Genomic DNA, 16,454 nt, shown 5'->3' with positions numbered 1-16,454 from the left:
CTATCTCTTAAGCCTTCATTTTTACACCCCTCTGTGGTGAATCCTCTCCATGCTAAAGTAGGAAGAGGTAGGAAGTAGGAAGTAGTTCATTCTCCACCCTCAAGAGATTATTGGACAGGTGAGAAGTTCGAATTCTGGACGTGACATTTCTCCCATTATTAAGGATGGTTTTGATGTAATTGGCCTTATATTCTACCTTTGATGAACCTATCCGCTGTCCGGGCTGATTCCCTCTCCCACTGGCGGTGGGGGAGTAGGTTTGGCCGGATGGCTCCCCGGCCTCAATCGGGCGATGGGGGTATTTGGTGGGGCGTGGTCTGCGGATGCTGTGCAGGTGCGTCTGCCCTCCCTGCACGGCATCCTTAATCACCAAGAGGGGGCTGTACCTGCTGGAGGCGGAGGCGCAGCGCGGGGAGCAGCTCCAAACGGGAGTGGCGGAGGCGGTGGTGGAGCAGCTGTGCGAGGTGACAGAGGGGCCAATGTGGTGAGAATAAGGCACGGCGGGACCACGGAGTATCATTCAGAGCCATCTTTGTGGGCGATCGTGGCTCAAGAGTTGGGAGTTCGCCTTGTAATAGGAAGGTGGCCGGTTCGAGCCCCGGCTTGGACAGTCTCGGTTGTTGTGTCCTTGGGCAAGACACTTCACCCGTTGCCTACTGGTGGTGGTCAGAGGGCCCGGTGGCGCCAGTGTTCAGCAGCCTCACCTCTGTCAGTGCGCCCCAGGGTGGCTGTGGCTACAATGTAGCTGCCATCACCTGTGTGTGTGAATGGGTGGATGACTGGATATGTAAAGCGCTTTGGGGTCCTTAGGGACTAGTAAAGCGCTATATAAATACAGGCCATTTACAGGCCATCTTTATTGACATCTCACCACAACACCCACAAACCCCTGAGTCCCCGTGTTTTTAACTAGGCGGGCGTGATTAAGGATGCTGTGCAGGTACGTCCGCCCTCCCTGCACGGCACCGCAGACCACGCCCCACCACAGTCAGTTATACTGCTGAATTGCTCCAAAAAAGCCATCAAAGGCAAATTCCAGTGTAAACGCTGTCCCCACATGGAAAACTGGACTGACACACCTCTTGTTGTCAGACCTGCAGGGTTTAGGACTGTGCTGTTCTCCTCTGTATTATATTGGACACAAACTATTTTTTTGGACTGGCACAAATAATTTTTGTGCCTTCTTATTTGATGCAGCACACCTGATTGTTCAGTAAATAGTTTTAAATTGTTATATAAAAAACGCCTGAGGGCTTGGCTGTATTTTTAGGTAAATAGTACCATATAACTTTGTTGTTCGCAAAACTTGTGTATAATTTTTAGAAATGTACAATTTCTATTTGCATTTCAAGTTATGAAAATGATTCGTTAAACATGTTTTTTTGAATTTTTTGTCTCGATTTAGATCAATTGTGCTAATATAGTATGGCAAAATGAAAAAATAACTCAAATTTCAGATATTTGAGGTTATGCTGAAAATAATGATACCAAACAAGGCGAGATAAGCGGTTTTTAAAGGTGTAATATAGAGGCAAAATCAAAAGTAGTGAAAAACGGCCAATTATACCCTGGACCCCAGAGGGTTAAGATCATCTGGTCAATTACTTTTGGTCCAACCTAGGTCCCACCTGAAGACCAAGGGGGATTGTGCTGTTGTCTCAGCTGCACTGAACCTCTGGAATAGTCTTCCTGTTACTATTCGTGCCTCGGACTCTATTCAATCTTTCATAACACGGTTGAAAACATACTTATTTAATTTCTTTAATATCCCACTAACTAGTGCCCTTATTTCATCTATTTGAACCTTTTTACATTTGAACCTTCTTACTACATTTTGACTTTTTACTGCATTATTGCTGATTTTTGTAGATATTATTTTATATTTATGAATTGTCTCTCTCTCTTACCCGTGGCCTGACATCTATTTTATTTAGCCTATACTCCTGGTTTAATTAGTGCTTCCCATCTGTTAGTATTAGTAGCTGTCACGGTTCTGGGTTGGTTCGACTCAGCATTTTGGAGTTGTTATGTTTTGGCTTTGAATAATGGATTATTCCTGTATACTGGTGGTGGTGGTGATGATTATGATGATGATAGATTATTATTAGAGTTCCATGTTTCTGTTTATGTGTGTTTCAGGATTTTTGTCTCATGTTTAGCATTTAGGTTCCATGTGTTATATTCAGTCTGTCTCTCAGTGTCAAGTCTGCGTCTTTGTGTAGTGAGGTCTTGTTTCCTGTTTTATTGCGAAGGTCTGCGTCTCTTGTGAATGTGTTCAATTTTACCTCTTGTCTCGTCTCGTTAATTGCTCCCAGCTGTGTCCACCACCTGTGTGTAATCTCCCTGTGTTTCTCTGTGTGTATTTAATGTTTAAATTAGTTGAAATAAGGGTTTTCAAATGTCAAGCAATATGTTAAAAATAAAGCGAAAAGCACCTAAGTAAAACTCTTTGTGACTGAAACCAGTTCACTTTGTTCATTAGAAAAATTGAATAATTTATTTTTAATATAGGATGTTTACTAACAAATTTCTGTATATGAAATATTAGACATCGATTAAATATGAAGCACAAACCTGTTTTAAGTCAGCTTGAAAAAAGATTTAAAATGACATGCAATCTATTAAGATTAAGATTAAAACTCATTTTAGTTAAAGGTTCAGTAAAGCACACTGCAGAAAGCACTTTCTGACTGTGATCAGATCATTTTGTGCATTAGAATAAAGAAAGAGCTTATTCCTATTCCACTGTTCAGGCCAGTCTGTAACATCATCAATGATTTGGTAACTTCCTCAACAACAAACTAGAAGAGATAGACTCTAATTCTCTGGGAAACACTGTAAGGAGTGGAGTGACATTGTCCACCGGTGGGGAATGTTTGTGTTTTTATTCTGTTCTTATGTTGTGGAGATATTAATTTAAACAATTAAATATGTAGATACTTACGTTATTATATATATTCCCTGTGCAGGTACCTCTTTAACTCGCTCTTTTTTCTTTTTTCTTGTTATTCTAAAAGGATTTTAATGTAAAAATCTACATGCTGCTAACAGAGAAATGCCAAACTGCATTTCATTGTTGTTGTAACAGTGACAATAAAGATGTATTCTATTCTATTCTGTGTAAATTTCAGTGTTTCAGTAAGAATGGTTGTTAATTTATTAACACATCTATACATTATCTTATAAGACAAGCATTTTTTACAGCTGTAGGCTGTAGATGTAAATTAGGCTCCCATGTAAAACTAGCATATTACACATCTTCATTTAGTTTAGTTTAGTTAGTGATGGTTTTCAGAATTTGTGATGGATTCACATTCATTTAAATTAGAGAAACGAACACCTGATTTTGTCATGGTGTAACAGAGGATTAGAATACTAGCCCTGAAAATCGAAATGTAAAGCAACCTCTAGCAGATATTTGTTTCATCACACTTGAAATAAATAATAATTTATCAGTTTTTCAGTGTCAAAGACTGTATGGCTTGCTCATTACTAAAATCACTTTTCCCTATAGTATACTGGCCTCACTGGAGCCATGCCTAAATATCTTAAATGTCACAATGAGCTTGATAGATTTCAGAAACCAGGGGTAGCAAAAAGTGTAGATTAATGGGTTCAGACAAGAGTTAAAATAGAACAGCAAGCGCTCAAAAGGTACAGATCTAATATCAAAGAAACTATTCTGGCCTACCATTGAGGAACAGAAAAATGGGAAAAGACATATCAGAAAGGCAATAACAAGTACACCGAGAGTCCTGGCAGCTTTCAGCTCAGATTTCTTAGCATGCACCGTCTCTGACCCCTGGAGTCTGAGAGCAGTGATATGAGAGCGCATTGCCCGAGCCTGAGACACAGCCACCGCAAATACTCTTAGATACAGAACTATGATGACAATCACAGGGCCGACAAAGGTCAAAACAAAGTCAAAAATTCCCACAAAGTAATCAATGACAACTACACAATCACCAGAACAAGAATTATACCTCCCTGGCTGCTTCAAATTATCCTTCATGATAAGACTGTTATACAGAATTGAACAAGCCCAGCAAGTACAAATAGAGACTGAGACTCTTTTTATAGTGATTTTGGTGGGATAATGCAGAGGGTCACAAATGGCTACATAGCGGTCAGCTGATATGAGTACCATAGTTCCTACTGAAGCAGAAGTAGCAATGTAATCTAAACTGCTATACAGAGCACACATGTGGTCACCAAGAAACCAGCAGCCATCTAGGAGGCTAATCTGACAAGCCATGATGAGGCCCACGAAGAAATCTGAGATGGCCAGAGAGAGGAGGAGGAGGTTGGTTGGGGTGTGCAGCTGCCTGGATTAAAATAGGAGCATCAAAGGTTGTTCTACAGCAGTAATTGCAACTCCACTGTAACATATAGAACAAAGCAACACATTTTCTAATTAAATTCACAAAAAACATAATTTTTCTATAATTTGTTAAGTATTCAAATATGTCAGTACTTGAAGTGAGCGATGGAGATGATCACAAGCAGGTTCAGAATTGTAGTAAGCACAGAGATGGAAGACAGTGGAGTGTAAATAAACACAGCCTCAATTTGTGAATGCTTTTGCCGCACACAAGAGGAGTTGAATAGTTGTGGAAAGCAGAGTTCAGTTTCTTCCATTGTTAGAGAAAGACAGCAGTGGCTGTTCAGCACAAACAGCTTTGTGACTGAGCCCCTTTTTTGTATCACCACCCTTCCTCCCACAATTGCCTTCTGACGTAACTCATTCTCTGATATTTTTTCCCTCTGCGAATAAGTCAAAATGTGATGTTAATAATATAAAGTACAAGAAAACCAATTCAATACAAGTGAACTTCTTTTAAATGTTAAATTAATCATTTTGATGTGTTTTTTTAATAGTAACCTAGTTTTATGTTAAACCTTTAGGGAGTTAAAGTTTAAATCGCTGTAAACCGTTTAAACGTTTTTAAAAAGCACCCAGTAGCTGTTTTTTAAAGTTACCTAGTACTTTTGACACTGCTTAGTATTAACTCATTCACTGCCAGCCATTTTCAAATCAGGTAACTCCCCACTGCAATTGACGTCTATAGACGTCAATGGCAGTGAATGAGTTAATTTAATACTCAAAAGAGTGGACACACATAGACGCTTTTCTAGTGTAGTTTAACACTGGTAATTTTGCAGTCTACTTTTAAGTGAAAAAGCTAATGGACAATAATTTCTTTAAATATGGAAGTGTCATGGTCCGGGTGAGCATCCAGTGTTTTTCAACTGTTTGCCAAGGTTCTTCAGTACCTTCCCTTGGTTCAGGTTTTGAGTTTTATTGTCACAGTTCGGCTGTGTGGCAGGCAGGAGAGGACCCAAACGCAAACTCACAGAGACAAAAGGTAAACTCAAAAAACACAGCTTTATTGCTGGCGTGAAGTGGGACACGAAAAAACAATACAAAATAAACTAAACTGGGAAAACTAAAGCACAAAGAACCACAGGGAAAAAAAAAATCACACAGCTATGATGGGGGACGCAACACTGACAAAGAGAAACATGGGGCTTAAATACACTGAGGGATAACGAGGGGGAATGAGCCACAGGAGGAGAGCACAGCTGAGAGTAATTGAGCAGGACGAGGCAAGGGAAGCAAAACTAGAAACATTAACATAGAACAGACTGTGAAAGTAAAACAGGAAACACACTGACGGAACTCAAGACATGTGGACTTAACAGACTGGGGGAGACAGAACATAGGGATCTGAAACATGGAACAGAAAGGCACAGTAGATCAACATGAACATAACAACGCCACAGGGGAAGAGTAAAACTGAACACAGAAACACCAGACCTCTTCACAATAAAACAGGAAACATAATGAGACGTAGACATGACAACCCAAACTTCACAATGTAAGACACAGACATGAAACACATGAAAAGCAGGGGAGATTTACCATAGTTGGAAACACGAGGGGGAAATAATAAGAACTAGAAACACTTAAGCATGATAACAAATGAACTTAGGAACCTGAAGGGCTACATAAACTAAAACATCAAAATGAACTAAAACTCAAAACACTGGGTCATAAGACCCAGGACCGTGACAGAGCCCCCCCTTCAAGGGCGGATTCCAGACGCCCGAAACCATGAAAAACAAAAACAAAAACAACCCACCAAGGGCGGGCGGCGGGGGTCCAGGACGGAGGGCCCGGAACAAAGCCACAAAAACAAAACGTCCATCAAAATCACAGGAGCACAGGGAACAGTTCATGACTCCTCAGGGGGCCGACCCGGAGGGTGACGGTCCAGAAAATCATAGTTCGTGTGATCAGGGGGCCGGCCCGGAGGCCGACGGCACAGAAGTCCATGGTCGAACAGTTCCGGGGGCCGTCCATGCGGACGGCAACGGCGTAGAAAACAGTTCAGGTGGCCGACCTCGACGGGCAAACAGTTCAGGAGGCCGACCGTGCACACGGCAACGGCGGCGACGGGCAAACAGTTCAGGAGGCCGACCGTGCACACGGCAACGGCGGCGCGAACGCAGTTCTGGAGGCCGGCAATGCGGAAGGCAGTGGCGAAGCAAGCATGGCTGGCCACACTCGGGTGGCTTGGCTGGCGGCCGGCGGCAGCGTGGATGTGGACAAGACCTGTCGGGTGGCTTGGCTGGCGGCCGGCGGTAGCGTGGACGTGGACGTGACCCCTCGGGTGGCTTGGCTGGCGGCCGGCGGTAGTGTGGACGTGACCCGTCGGGTGGCTTGGCTGGCGGCCGGCGGTAGTGTGGACGTTGACGTGACCTGTCGGGTGGCTTGGCTGGCGGGACGAGCAGAGGCGTGGCGTCGACCACAGGCTGGGTCGTGGCAGGCGAGACGAGCACAGGCGTGGCGTCGACCACAGGCTGGGTCGTGGCGTCGACCACTGGCTGGGTCGTGGCGTCGACCACTGGCTGGGTCGTGGCAGGCGAGACGAGCACAGGCGTGGCTGGACCAGATAATGGCGCTGCAGGCGATGGCGTGGAGGGATGCTGGACTGGCTTGGCTGAACCTCCAGCTGGCGCAACAGGACCAGGTGACGCTGAAGCACAGGCAGAGGCCGGACCAGGCGTAGCAGAAGCACAGGCAGAGGCCGGACCAGGCGTAGCAGAAGCACAGGCAGAGGCCGGACCCGACGAGGCTGAAGACTCTGACGAGGCTGAAGACTCTGACGAGGCCGGACCCGACGAGGCTGAAGACTCTGACGAAGCCGGACCAGACGAGGACGAAGACTCTGACGAAGCTGGACCAGACGATGACGAGGCGTGAGGCTGGACGGGCTCCTCGGGCCCTCCAGCTGACGAGGCAGGTTGCTTTTCAAGTTGCAGCAACACACAGTCTATAGTGGGTGAAATGAGTTTGTGTGAGTTCTCAGACTGAGGTGTGGCAGAACCAGGTGAGGCGTCGTCCTCAGGCTGAGGCGTAGAAGCAGCAAGCAGTAGCGCAGCAGGTGGTGGTCCTGCAGGCGGCGGCACGGGAGCCGCAGGAGGTGGCGCTGCAGCCACAGGTGGTGAAGCAGAAGGTGGCCAGACGGGCTCCTCAGGCCCTCCAGCTGACGAAGCATGAGGCTGAATGGGCTCCTCGGGCCCCCCAGCTGACGTGGCGTGGTGCTGGACGGGCTCCTCGGGCCCCCCAGCTGACGTGGCGTGAGGCTGGACGTGGCGAGGCTGATGTGGTTCTCCTGAACCTTCAGCAGACGAAACATGAAGCTGGCTGGGTTCTCCCGAACCTCCAGCAGACGAGACATGAAGCTGGCTGGGTTCTCCTGAACCTCCAGCAAACGAAACATGAGGCTGGCTGGGTTCTCCTGAACCTCCAGCAGATGAAGCATGAAGCTGGCTGGGTTCTCCTGAACCTCCAGCAGACGAAACATGAAGCTGGCTGGGTTCTCCCGAACCTCCAGCAGACGAGACATGAAGCTGGCTGGGTTCTCCTGAACCTCCAGCAGATGAAGCATGAAGCTGGCTGGGTTCTCCTGAACCTCCAGCAGACGAAACATGAGGCTGGCTGGGTTCTCCTGAACCTCCAGCAGACAGAACATGAAGCTGGCTGGGTTCTCCTGAACCTCCAGCAAATAAAGCATGAAGCTGGCTGGGTTCTCCTGAACCTCCAGCAGACGAAACATGAGGCCGGACGGGCTCCCCGGGCCCCCCAGCAGACGTGGCATGAGGCCGGAAGGGCTCCTCGAGCCCCCCAGCAGACGTGGCATGAGGCCGGAAGGGCTCCTCGAGCCCCCCAGCAGACGTGGCATGAGGCCGGAAGGGCTCCTCGAGCCCCCCAGCAGACGTGGCATGAGGCCGGAAGGGCTCCTCGAGCCCCCCAGCAGACGTGGCATGAGGCTGGTGCGGTTCTCCTGAACCCCCAGCTGACGTGGCATGAGGCTGGATGGGCTCCTCGGGCCCTCCAGCTGATGAGGCATGAGGCTGGATGGGCTCCCCGGGCCCTCCAGCTGACGTGACTTGAGGCTGGACGGGCTCCTCGGGCCCTCCAGCTGACGTGGCATGAAGCTGGACGGGCTCCTCGGGCCCGCCAGCAGTGGAAGAAAACTGCTCCGCTGCTCGGGATCGCTGACGGCGTGAACGCCGTTTTCTCCGGGAAGGAGGGGGAGGAGACGTGCCAGCCCGCGAATCCTCCAGCGGACCGGGCTGAACCTCCTCCGAGTCTTCATAGTGGAGAGGCCGATCCGGGCGGATGTGTACGGTGGAAATGAGGAAGTCCTGGATGAGAGGGTTTAGCGTGCCAAATAGCCAGGGAAGTCCAGAAACCATCCTCTGCAGACGGATGGCTAACTCCTCCTGGTACTCTTCAAAGGGCAGCGCAAACCATTCCTGGCATAGAAACTCCACCGCATAGATCATGTCCTCCCGGAGCTCAGCGGAGGGATTATGAGTTGCTGGGTCCATTGTCTGGTTGCGTCCTTCTGTCACAGTTCGGCTGTGTGGCAGGCAGGAGAGGACCCAAACGCAAACTCACAGAGACAAAAGGTAAACTCAAAAAACACAGCTTTATTGCTGGCGTGAAGTGGGACACGAAAAAACAATACAAAATAAACTAAACTGGGAAAACTAAAGCACAAAGAACCACAGGGAAAAAATCACACAGCTATGATGGGGGACGCAACACTGACAAAGAGAAACATGGGGCTTAAATACACTGAGGGATAACGAGGGGGAATGAGCCACAGGAGGCGAACACAGCTGAGAGTAATTGAGCAGGACGAGGCAAGGGAAGCAAAACTAGAAACATTAACATAGAACAGACTGTGAAAGTAAAACAGGAAACACACTGACGGAACTCAAGACATGTGGACTTAACAGACTGGGGGAGACAGAACATAGGGATCTGAAACATGGAACAGAAAGGCACAGTAGATCAACATGAACATAACAACGCCACAGGGGAAGAGTAAAACTGAACACAGAAACACCAGACCTCTTCACAATAAAACAGGAAACATAATGAGACGTAGACATGACAACCCAAACTTCACAATGTAAGACACAGACATGAAACACATGAAAAGCAGGGGAGATTTACCATAGTTGGAAACACGAGGGGGAAATAATAAGAACTAGAAACACTTAAGCATGATAACAAATGAACTTAGGAACCTGAAGGGCTACATAAACTAAAACATCAAAATGAACTAAAACTCAAAACACTGGGTCATAAGACCCAGGACCGTGACATTTATTGTCATATACAGATAAACAATGTAGCAACATTTACCTGTGATGAAATTCTTAGGCTCGTGTTCCTCCACTTTACATGAACATATAGAAAGCATACAGGTATATTAAGAAAACAAAATAACAACAATAATAATGAAATACTAAAGTATTAAATCACGGCCCTGTTTTAGGAAGCCGGTTTAGTGGAAAAACTGAGTAAGTATACCCTGAGTTAACGAAAACTCTGGGTTTTCGGTTTCACAAAGCGAGTTCAGCTGCAGCCTGAGTGAGTCACTATGACGACACACTCCGTGAAGCTAACCTGCCCCCTAGCAGGTTTACTACAACTAACCCTGACTGTCTCCGCCCCTTTGTCGGAAACCTGACAGTAGGAAGTGTCGGACATGGCGTGCCACTTCCTTGAAGAGCCAGTAGATCGTGAAGCCCAAATTCTCCGCAGAGCTCTCCGCCGGGAGAGAGTGATCAGAGCGCGTTTGGACATTTTATCATTTCCTGATGATTTTCTGTGCGAACGTTACCGTTTCTCAGCACAATCTATAATTTATTTGGATAACATCCTCAGGCCATATATTACGCATGTGACACATCGCGGACATGCTCTCAGTTCATTGCATATTATTTGTATTGCACTTCGGTTTCTTGCAAACGGGAGCTTTCTGTATAATATTGGTGACGCTGAGCACGTTTCCAAGGCTACCGTCTGTCGGGCAGTCAGGAATGTTACAGTTGCACTGAAACGTCTCCTGTACTCGTCTGTGGTGTTCCCCGGTCACAGACCCACAAGATTTATCAAAGAGGGATGCCACAAAATTGCAGGTATCAGGATGACCAAAACTTAATGTATGATGTGGTGATACTTGGACTACTACTTAAATTGCACATTTATTTTCAGGGTTCCCAGGCGTGATTGGCTGTACAGATGGCACTCACATTCCAATCATTGCTCCTTCAATAAATGAAGGAGACTATGTGAACAGGAAGTCTTTCCACAGCATTAATGTACAGGTACATAGTTCCCTGTAGCATGTCAAACTAACAAATTATTTCATTATAGTAATGGATGCTAATTTGTGTTCTCTGCACTGTGAAGATCATATGTGATGCTGCCAACATTATCACAAATGTGGAAGCCAAGTGGCCAGGCTCTGTCCATGACTCACAAATATTCCGTGAATGTACACTGAGCACAAAATTTGGACATGGTGAGTTGAGAATACTTTAAAATATATAAAGACCAATTGCTTCAGGGACATTTGAACTGAAGTGTACCCTTCTGTCTTAGGAGAGTTCACTGGCTACTTGCTTGGTGATAGGGGGTATCCATGTTTACCCTATTTGCTTACCCCTTACCCTGACCCTGAACCGGGCCCACAGCAGCGATATAATCTGGCTAATTGCAGGACAAGAGCCAGAATTGAAATGACTATCGGAATGCTTAAGGCCCGGTTCCAGTGCCTGCAAAGACTCAGGGTCACCCCAGAAAGGGCATGTGACATTATTGTGGCATGTGTGATTCTTCACAACATTGCCACAATTAGAGGAGAACACTGTCCTTCTGAACCAAACATCAGCAGTGATCCAAACCATGAACATCCTGACCCTCCCACGGACATACAAGATGGAAGAGCAGTCAGAGACACCATATGTCACAATCATTTCTTTTGACCCATCACCTCAACATGTTGAAAGAAGAATAAACAGATTTTTTGTTCAACTGGCTTTATTGGTCGCCTGTATTTCCTGTACACAAAGTATTAAAAGATGTAAACCTCATAAAGTGTCTCTGTTGCTTCCTCCTCTGTAACAGCTGTCAATGTTTCTTCATTATTTTCCTGTAGTAAAGAAATAGACAACATTGCTGTTCTACTGTAAACTCATATAATCTGTGGAGTATTACTCACAACTGCATGTTGGTCTGGCTCAACAGGAGGCTGCACCAGATGCAGTACACCATCACCATCAACTGATAGAATATGAGGTTTATACAGGTCACTTATAACTTACAAGGGACCAAATGGCAATTAACAAACATATACCAATCACCTTACACTTCATTGTCATTATGCTCTCAAAGACAACCAAGGCTGAGGGAAGGCAAAATCAGTCGGAAAATAACTTCACTACAAAATAATTCATTATGGTAAAGAGTTTATCAAATGAATGTGTCGCACTGCAAAGGTGACTGTGAAGAAAGGATGTATGCACATCATGTATTATTTTGAATTTACCCCTTATGTAGGCACTTGTGTCTTGCGGGGTTATTGCCTCAGAGGATGTCCCCGCAGAGATGCCTTTGGCCACAGGGCGCCCACTGTTTTGGCTGAGGGCCAACTGCTCAGCCTCTGTGAGTGGTGGTGGTGGAGGACCCCCACCTGTTTTTTGGGCCTCCGTTTTTTTTCTGTTGGCTATAACGGGCCACATTTGAGCATACAGAGTAAGCAAATATGTACTTGTAATGTGCTCAGATAATTTCAATAAGTGCTTACAGAAAGAAAATTAATGTAGCCTCTAACTGCAATTGATTTACATGGGACAAACAGACCAAGCACTATGGCTCATAATACAATTACACCTTACCTGTTTGGACTATATTTTTATATTTCATTTTTACTTGCTGCCAGGCACGTTTGGGGCCTGTTGGGTTGCACCTGCGCTCACATCACATCACAAAATAAAATGTATAAAATAACAAATAAAATAACATATGATAAAATAACGTGTTAAATGGGTGGAAATCCCTCGATCAATGTTTAAATTAACACTCACGCATTGACTCTGTCGGCTATGTTTTGCCATGCATGCTTTTGCAGCTGTGGCTGTGTTACTTTTTTCCGCGGAATTTGCATGTTATCGGCATATGCTGCCATCAGAATTTCGGCCTCAAGCGCTGTGAAATACATTGACCGCACCTTCTTTCCCTCCGTCTCCATGGTGACTCGCTTAATCTGTGCTCCGCTTATCAGGGCTTTATGTATCCTCGTCCGCGCGCTTCACTTGGGGTTAAAGCAACTCCGCGTTGACTGAACTAATTGTTATCAGCCTTTCTGAAACGGAATATTCCGAGTTGGACAGTTCGGGGTTACTCAACCGTGAGTGTCGTTTTTCACTCTGAGTTTTCCAAACCGGCTTCCTGAAACAGGGCCCACGTCTCAAAACCCATCTATTCAGAATTGCATACACCTGATTCCGTCTTAGTCCATTTTTACCTTGCTCAGCTTTCATACTTTCATGCTTGTTTTGTTTCATATTTCCCTTATGTTGAAATTTCATTTTGCCATGTTTTATTATATTGTATTGTTGCTACTGTTCTGTACTATTGTAAAGTGACTTCAAGGGTATTAAAGGTGCCTACAAATAAAATGTATTATTATTAGTATTATTATTATTATTATTACGTCCCCACGAAGAAGGTCTAGGAGTGTGAGTGTGAGGACCAGTAACAAATGGGTCTAGAACGGAATAAAAGGAAAACAGACAGGTGTTTAGCAAATATTTTTTATTATAGATAATCTTAACATAAAGAGCCGGCAACGCTGTTTTACCAATAACACTAGAAAAAGAAAAAGGTTGCAACAACAAAGAACACAACAACCTAACAAAAAACTCCACACCACGAGGAGGCACTTCCAGGGGCACACAAGCCCACCCTGTCAATAGCAGCAGCAAGTCCCACTGCTGCTGCTGTTGAGACCCACAAGCCCACACTACTCACATGAACCAGCTACTCTCCCCACTGCTCCGACAACTCCACACCACAGGCAGGACAATCACACAATAGGACCTCTTTCAACACCTAAAACACAATAAAGAAACACCAGAGAAATCACCTTCCCTCATCCAGTTCATCCCCAGCTTATATGACCTCAGAGAGGTGATTGCTGACTGGGCCCAGGTGGTAAATGAGGCCAATGAATAGCAGCTGTGTCCTGGGGAGAGAGAAGAGCAAGAGAGACAGAGGGGTAGAGCAAGACAGGAGAAGGCGGAGAGCGAACACCACACCCATACAAGAGTAGTTTCAGGAGGCCCTGCTAGGGCCGTAACAATTATTATTATTATTATTACTCCAGTTTTGGCCTACCTTCACTGGTTGTGTGGAAATAAAAGAAAATACATAATTGCTAACATTGCTTTTATTAGTGGCATTTTATTAAAACTTTTATTAAATGTGTAGTTGTAGTTATTTTTATACACACATTGCAAATGTGCTCATTAAGAGTTGGCGCTCAGTCCTTTTAAGGTCATAAGGTGTAAGGTGACTCAGAGCGCAGAAAGGTCAATGCAAACACGCTTACAGACACAAATAACAGTAGATGAGTTTTAGGTCAGAGGTGAGATATATTTTTGCTTGTAACTGCATTTGTGCCTGCATAGCAACAGTTGGTACAGAATCTGCTAAAGATAAGCATAAGAAGTGCAAATCAACAGGAAACATCTGTAGGGTAAGATGGTTGAAAACGCCATGTATGGTAAAAATGTTGCTGATAATGGAAACATGTTTAACTGTCACTCACTGTAACTAATGCATGTTATATTATTTGCTGACGCAAGGGGCTGAACCCTAACATATCAAAACCATTTTGAAGTGTGCTTTCTAGCAAGGATCTATGCTAATGATGCTACTGTATACATCTCCCCACGCGTGTGTTCAATAAAATCATTGTTTGACTGAACTCATCAAGACCAGTGTTTGTTTGTTCTCATCCTCAAGTATCAAATCAAATCAAATCAAATCAAATCACTTTTATTGTCACATCACATGTGCAGGCACACTGGCACAGCACATGCGAGTGAAATTCTTGTGTGCGAGCCCCACAAGCAACAGAGATGTGCAAACACAACAACACAAACGAGCAAAATACAAGAATGGCCAACCTGAAACTAATAAATATATGTACAATATATAATAGTGTATGCATTTCTGGATGTGTATACTAAATATTTTCCTACGTGTGTGTGTGTGTGTGTGTGTGTGTGTGTGTGTGTGTGTGTATACACATTTTTACAAATTAAATAGTAAAAAAATAATAATAATAAAATATATAAAATATACAGAGTTGAATATGTGCAAAACAAGTGGCATTTATATACAGTGTGGAGTGCATAATGTTGAAGTTCCAGTAGTGAAGCTGAGGTGTCTATGAAGTGTTCAGCAGTCTGATGGCCTGATGGAAAAAGCTGTCTCTCAGTCTGCTGGTACGGGACCGGATGCTGCAGAACCTCCTTCCTGATGGAAGCAGTCTGAACAGTTTATGGCTGGGGTGACTGGAGTCCTTGATGATCCTCCCCGCTTTCCTCAGGCAGCGCTTCCTGTAGATGTCTTGGAGGGAGGGAAGCTCACCTCCAATTATCCGTTCAGAGCACCGCACTACTCGCTGGAGAGCTTTGCAGTTGTAGGCGGTGCTGTTGCCATACCAGGTGGTGATGCATCCAGTGAGGATGCTCTCAATGGCACAGTGATAGAAGGTCCTGAGGATGCGGGGGCTCATGCCGAATCTTTTCAGTCTCCTGAGAAAGAAGAGGCGCTAAGAGGCGTAAAGAATAAGGACAGTTGCCTGTAAGTTTTAGGTTTCATTTTAAAATTTTAGTTCTAACCTTTAGGGCCCTACATAGCCAAGCTCCCCAATATTTATCTGACCTGCTGAAACCGCATTCATTTTTCCAAACTTTTCCAAACATTGTTTGGAGCATGGTTCCAAATCAATCCGAAAACACACAAATACAGTTCAACACAAAACTAGATGCATCACGAGTCCACAAATCAAAAGTTCAGGGAGGCAACGGCTCAAAAATCCAAAGACCCAGTTCTGGGCCGGTTGCCTGAAGGCAGTAGCGGCGCGGACACAGTTCAGGTGGCTGACCGTGCGGACAGCAATGGCGGCAGTGACACAGACGAGCCAAATCAGGAGGCCGGCCATGCGGAAGGCAGTGGCGGCGACAGAGCAGGTCCGGAGGCCGGCCGCGAGGCCAGCGGCGGTGACGACCTCGTTCAGGAGGCCGACCTCGATGCCCATGATGCCCAACTAGAGGCCTGGACCCCCCAGCTGATGAGGCGTGAAGCTAGCTGGGTTCTCCTGAACCCCCAGCTAATGTGGCTTGAGGCTGGACGTGCTCCTCAGAACCTCCAGCTAACTTGGCTTGAGGCTGGACGGGCACCTCGGGCCCGCTGGCTGGGTTCTCATGAGCAGCAGAGACATCACAAGGCCCCATAATTGCTGAGGGCTCGATTTCATTTCCCCCTCTTTCCCCTGTACCCCCTAGGAGGTCACAAGTGAGCCCAGACAGAGGTGTGAAAACAGCTCAAACTGAGGCCCCTAGGAGCTCAGACTCGGATGCAAAACAACACATAGAGGAGGAAGAGGAGGAAGAGGAGACCCAGTGGACTGACGAGGAATCGGAGGATGATGACCCCGGACCGCAGTTCCAGGGTCTGCCCACTCCCATGAGGGAGAGGAATCCAGAGATATGGATAGACAGTAAGCCTATGGGAGACCAATGGGTAGGGAAAGTCATTGGAAAGTCTCATGAGGACCGAGACGCCACGTCAGAGATAGGTTGAAGGCAGTGGAGCAGGGACTGCTGGAGGAAGAGATGGAAAGAGAGGTGCTGGCGCTGGAACCTAGGAAAGGGAAGACAAAGACAGTAGGTGCAAAACCAGGTCTCAGGTTACGGTCGGGGAAGATGTTGGCTGATGACAGAGGGAAAAGACAGTCAGTTTTCCGAAAGAACTAAAAGCTGAGACGCCTTCCCTCTTTGCTGAGCACTGC

General features: G+C 45.8%; 1 protein-coding gene and 3 long non-coding RNA genes across 4 annotated transcripts in view; 2 read left to right on the top strand and 2 right to left on the bottom strand.

Moving 5' to 3' along the window:
- LOC145421025 (uncharacterized) overlaps nucleotides 1-16,454 on the bottom strand; it is a 353,506-nt gene that overhangs the window by 120,658 nt on the left and 216,394 nt on the right. The window lies entirely within an intron of this gene.
- Nucleotides 1-16,454, top strand: part of LOC145421022 (uncharacterized) — a 104,285-nt gene that overhangs the window by 5,521 nt on the left and 82,310 nt on the right. The window lies entirely within an intron of this gene.
- LOC113008495 (trace amine-associated receptor 13c-like) lies at nucleotides 3,509-4,678 on the bottom strand. Its single transcript, XM_026145948.2, has 2 exons — nucleotides 4,475-4,678; nucleotides 3,509-4,325 (listed from the first exon to the last, which is right to left on the bottom strand). Exons 1-2 carry the CDS (start codon nucleotides 4,636-4,638, stop codon nucleotides 3,509-3,511), a joined length of 981 nt encoding a protein of 326 aa, XP_026001733.1. The 5' UTR covers nucleotides 4,639-4,678.
- LOC145421024 (uncharacterized) lies at nucleotides 9,866-11,467 on the top strand. The gene is made up of 2 exons (XR_013902288.1): nucleotides 9,866-10,892; nucleotides 10,973-11,467. It is a non-coding gene; the product is annotated as an uncharacterized LOC145421024 (long non-coding RNA).

Source organism: Astatotilapia calliptera, chromosome 16 (assembly GCF_964374335.1).
Source record: "Astatotilapia calliptera chromosome 16, fAstCal68.1, whole genome shotgun sequence".
Classification (NCBI taxonomy): domain Eukaryota; kingdom Metazoa; phylum Chordata; class Actinopteri; order Cichliformes; family Cichlidae; genus Astatotilapia; species Astatotilapia calliptera.
This window is presented reverse-complemented; position numbering and strand designations above follow the sequence as displayed.

Coding starts and splice junctions, on each gene's coding strand:
- LOC113008495 (XM_026145948.2), bottom strand. CDS start 4,638: ATGGAAGAAACTGAACTCTGCTTTCCACAACTATTCAACTCCTCTTGT. Junction 4,326..4,474: donor ATCTCCATCGCTCACTTCAA/GTACTGACATAT, acceptor ATTTTAATCCAG/GCAGCTGCACACCCCAACCA.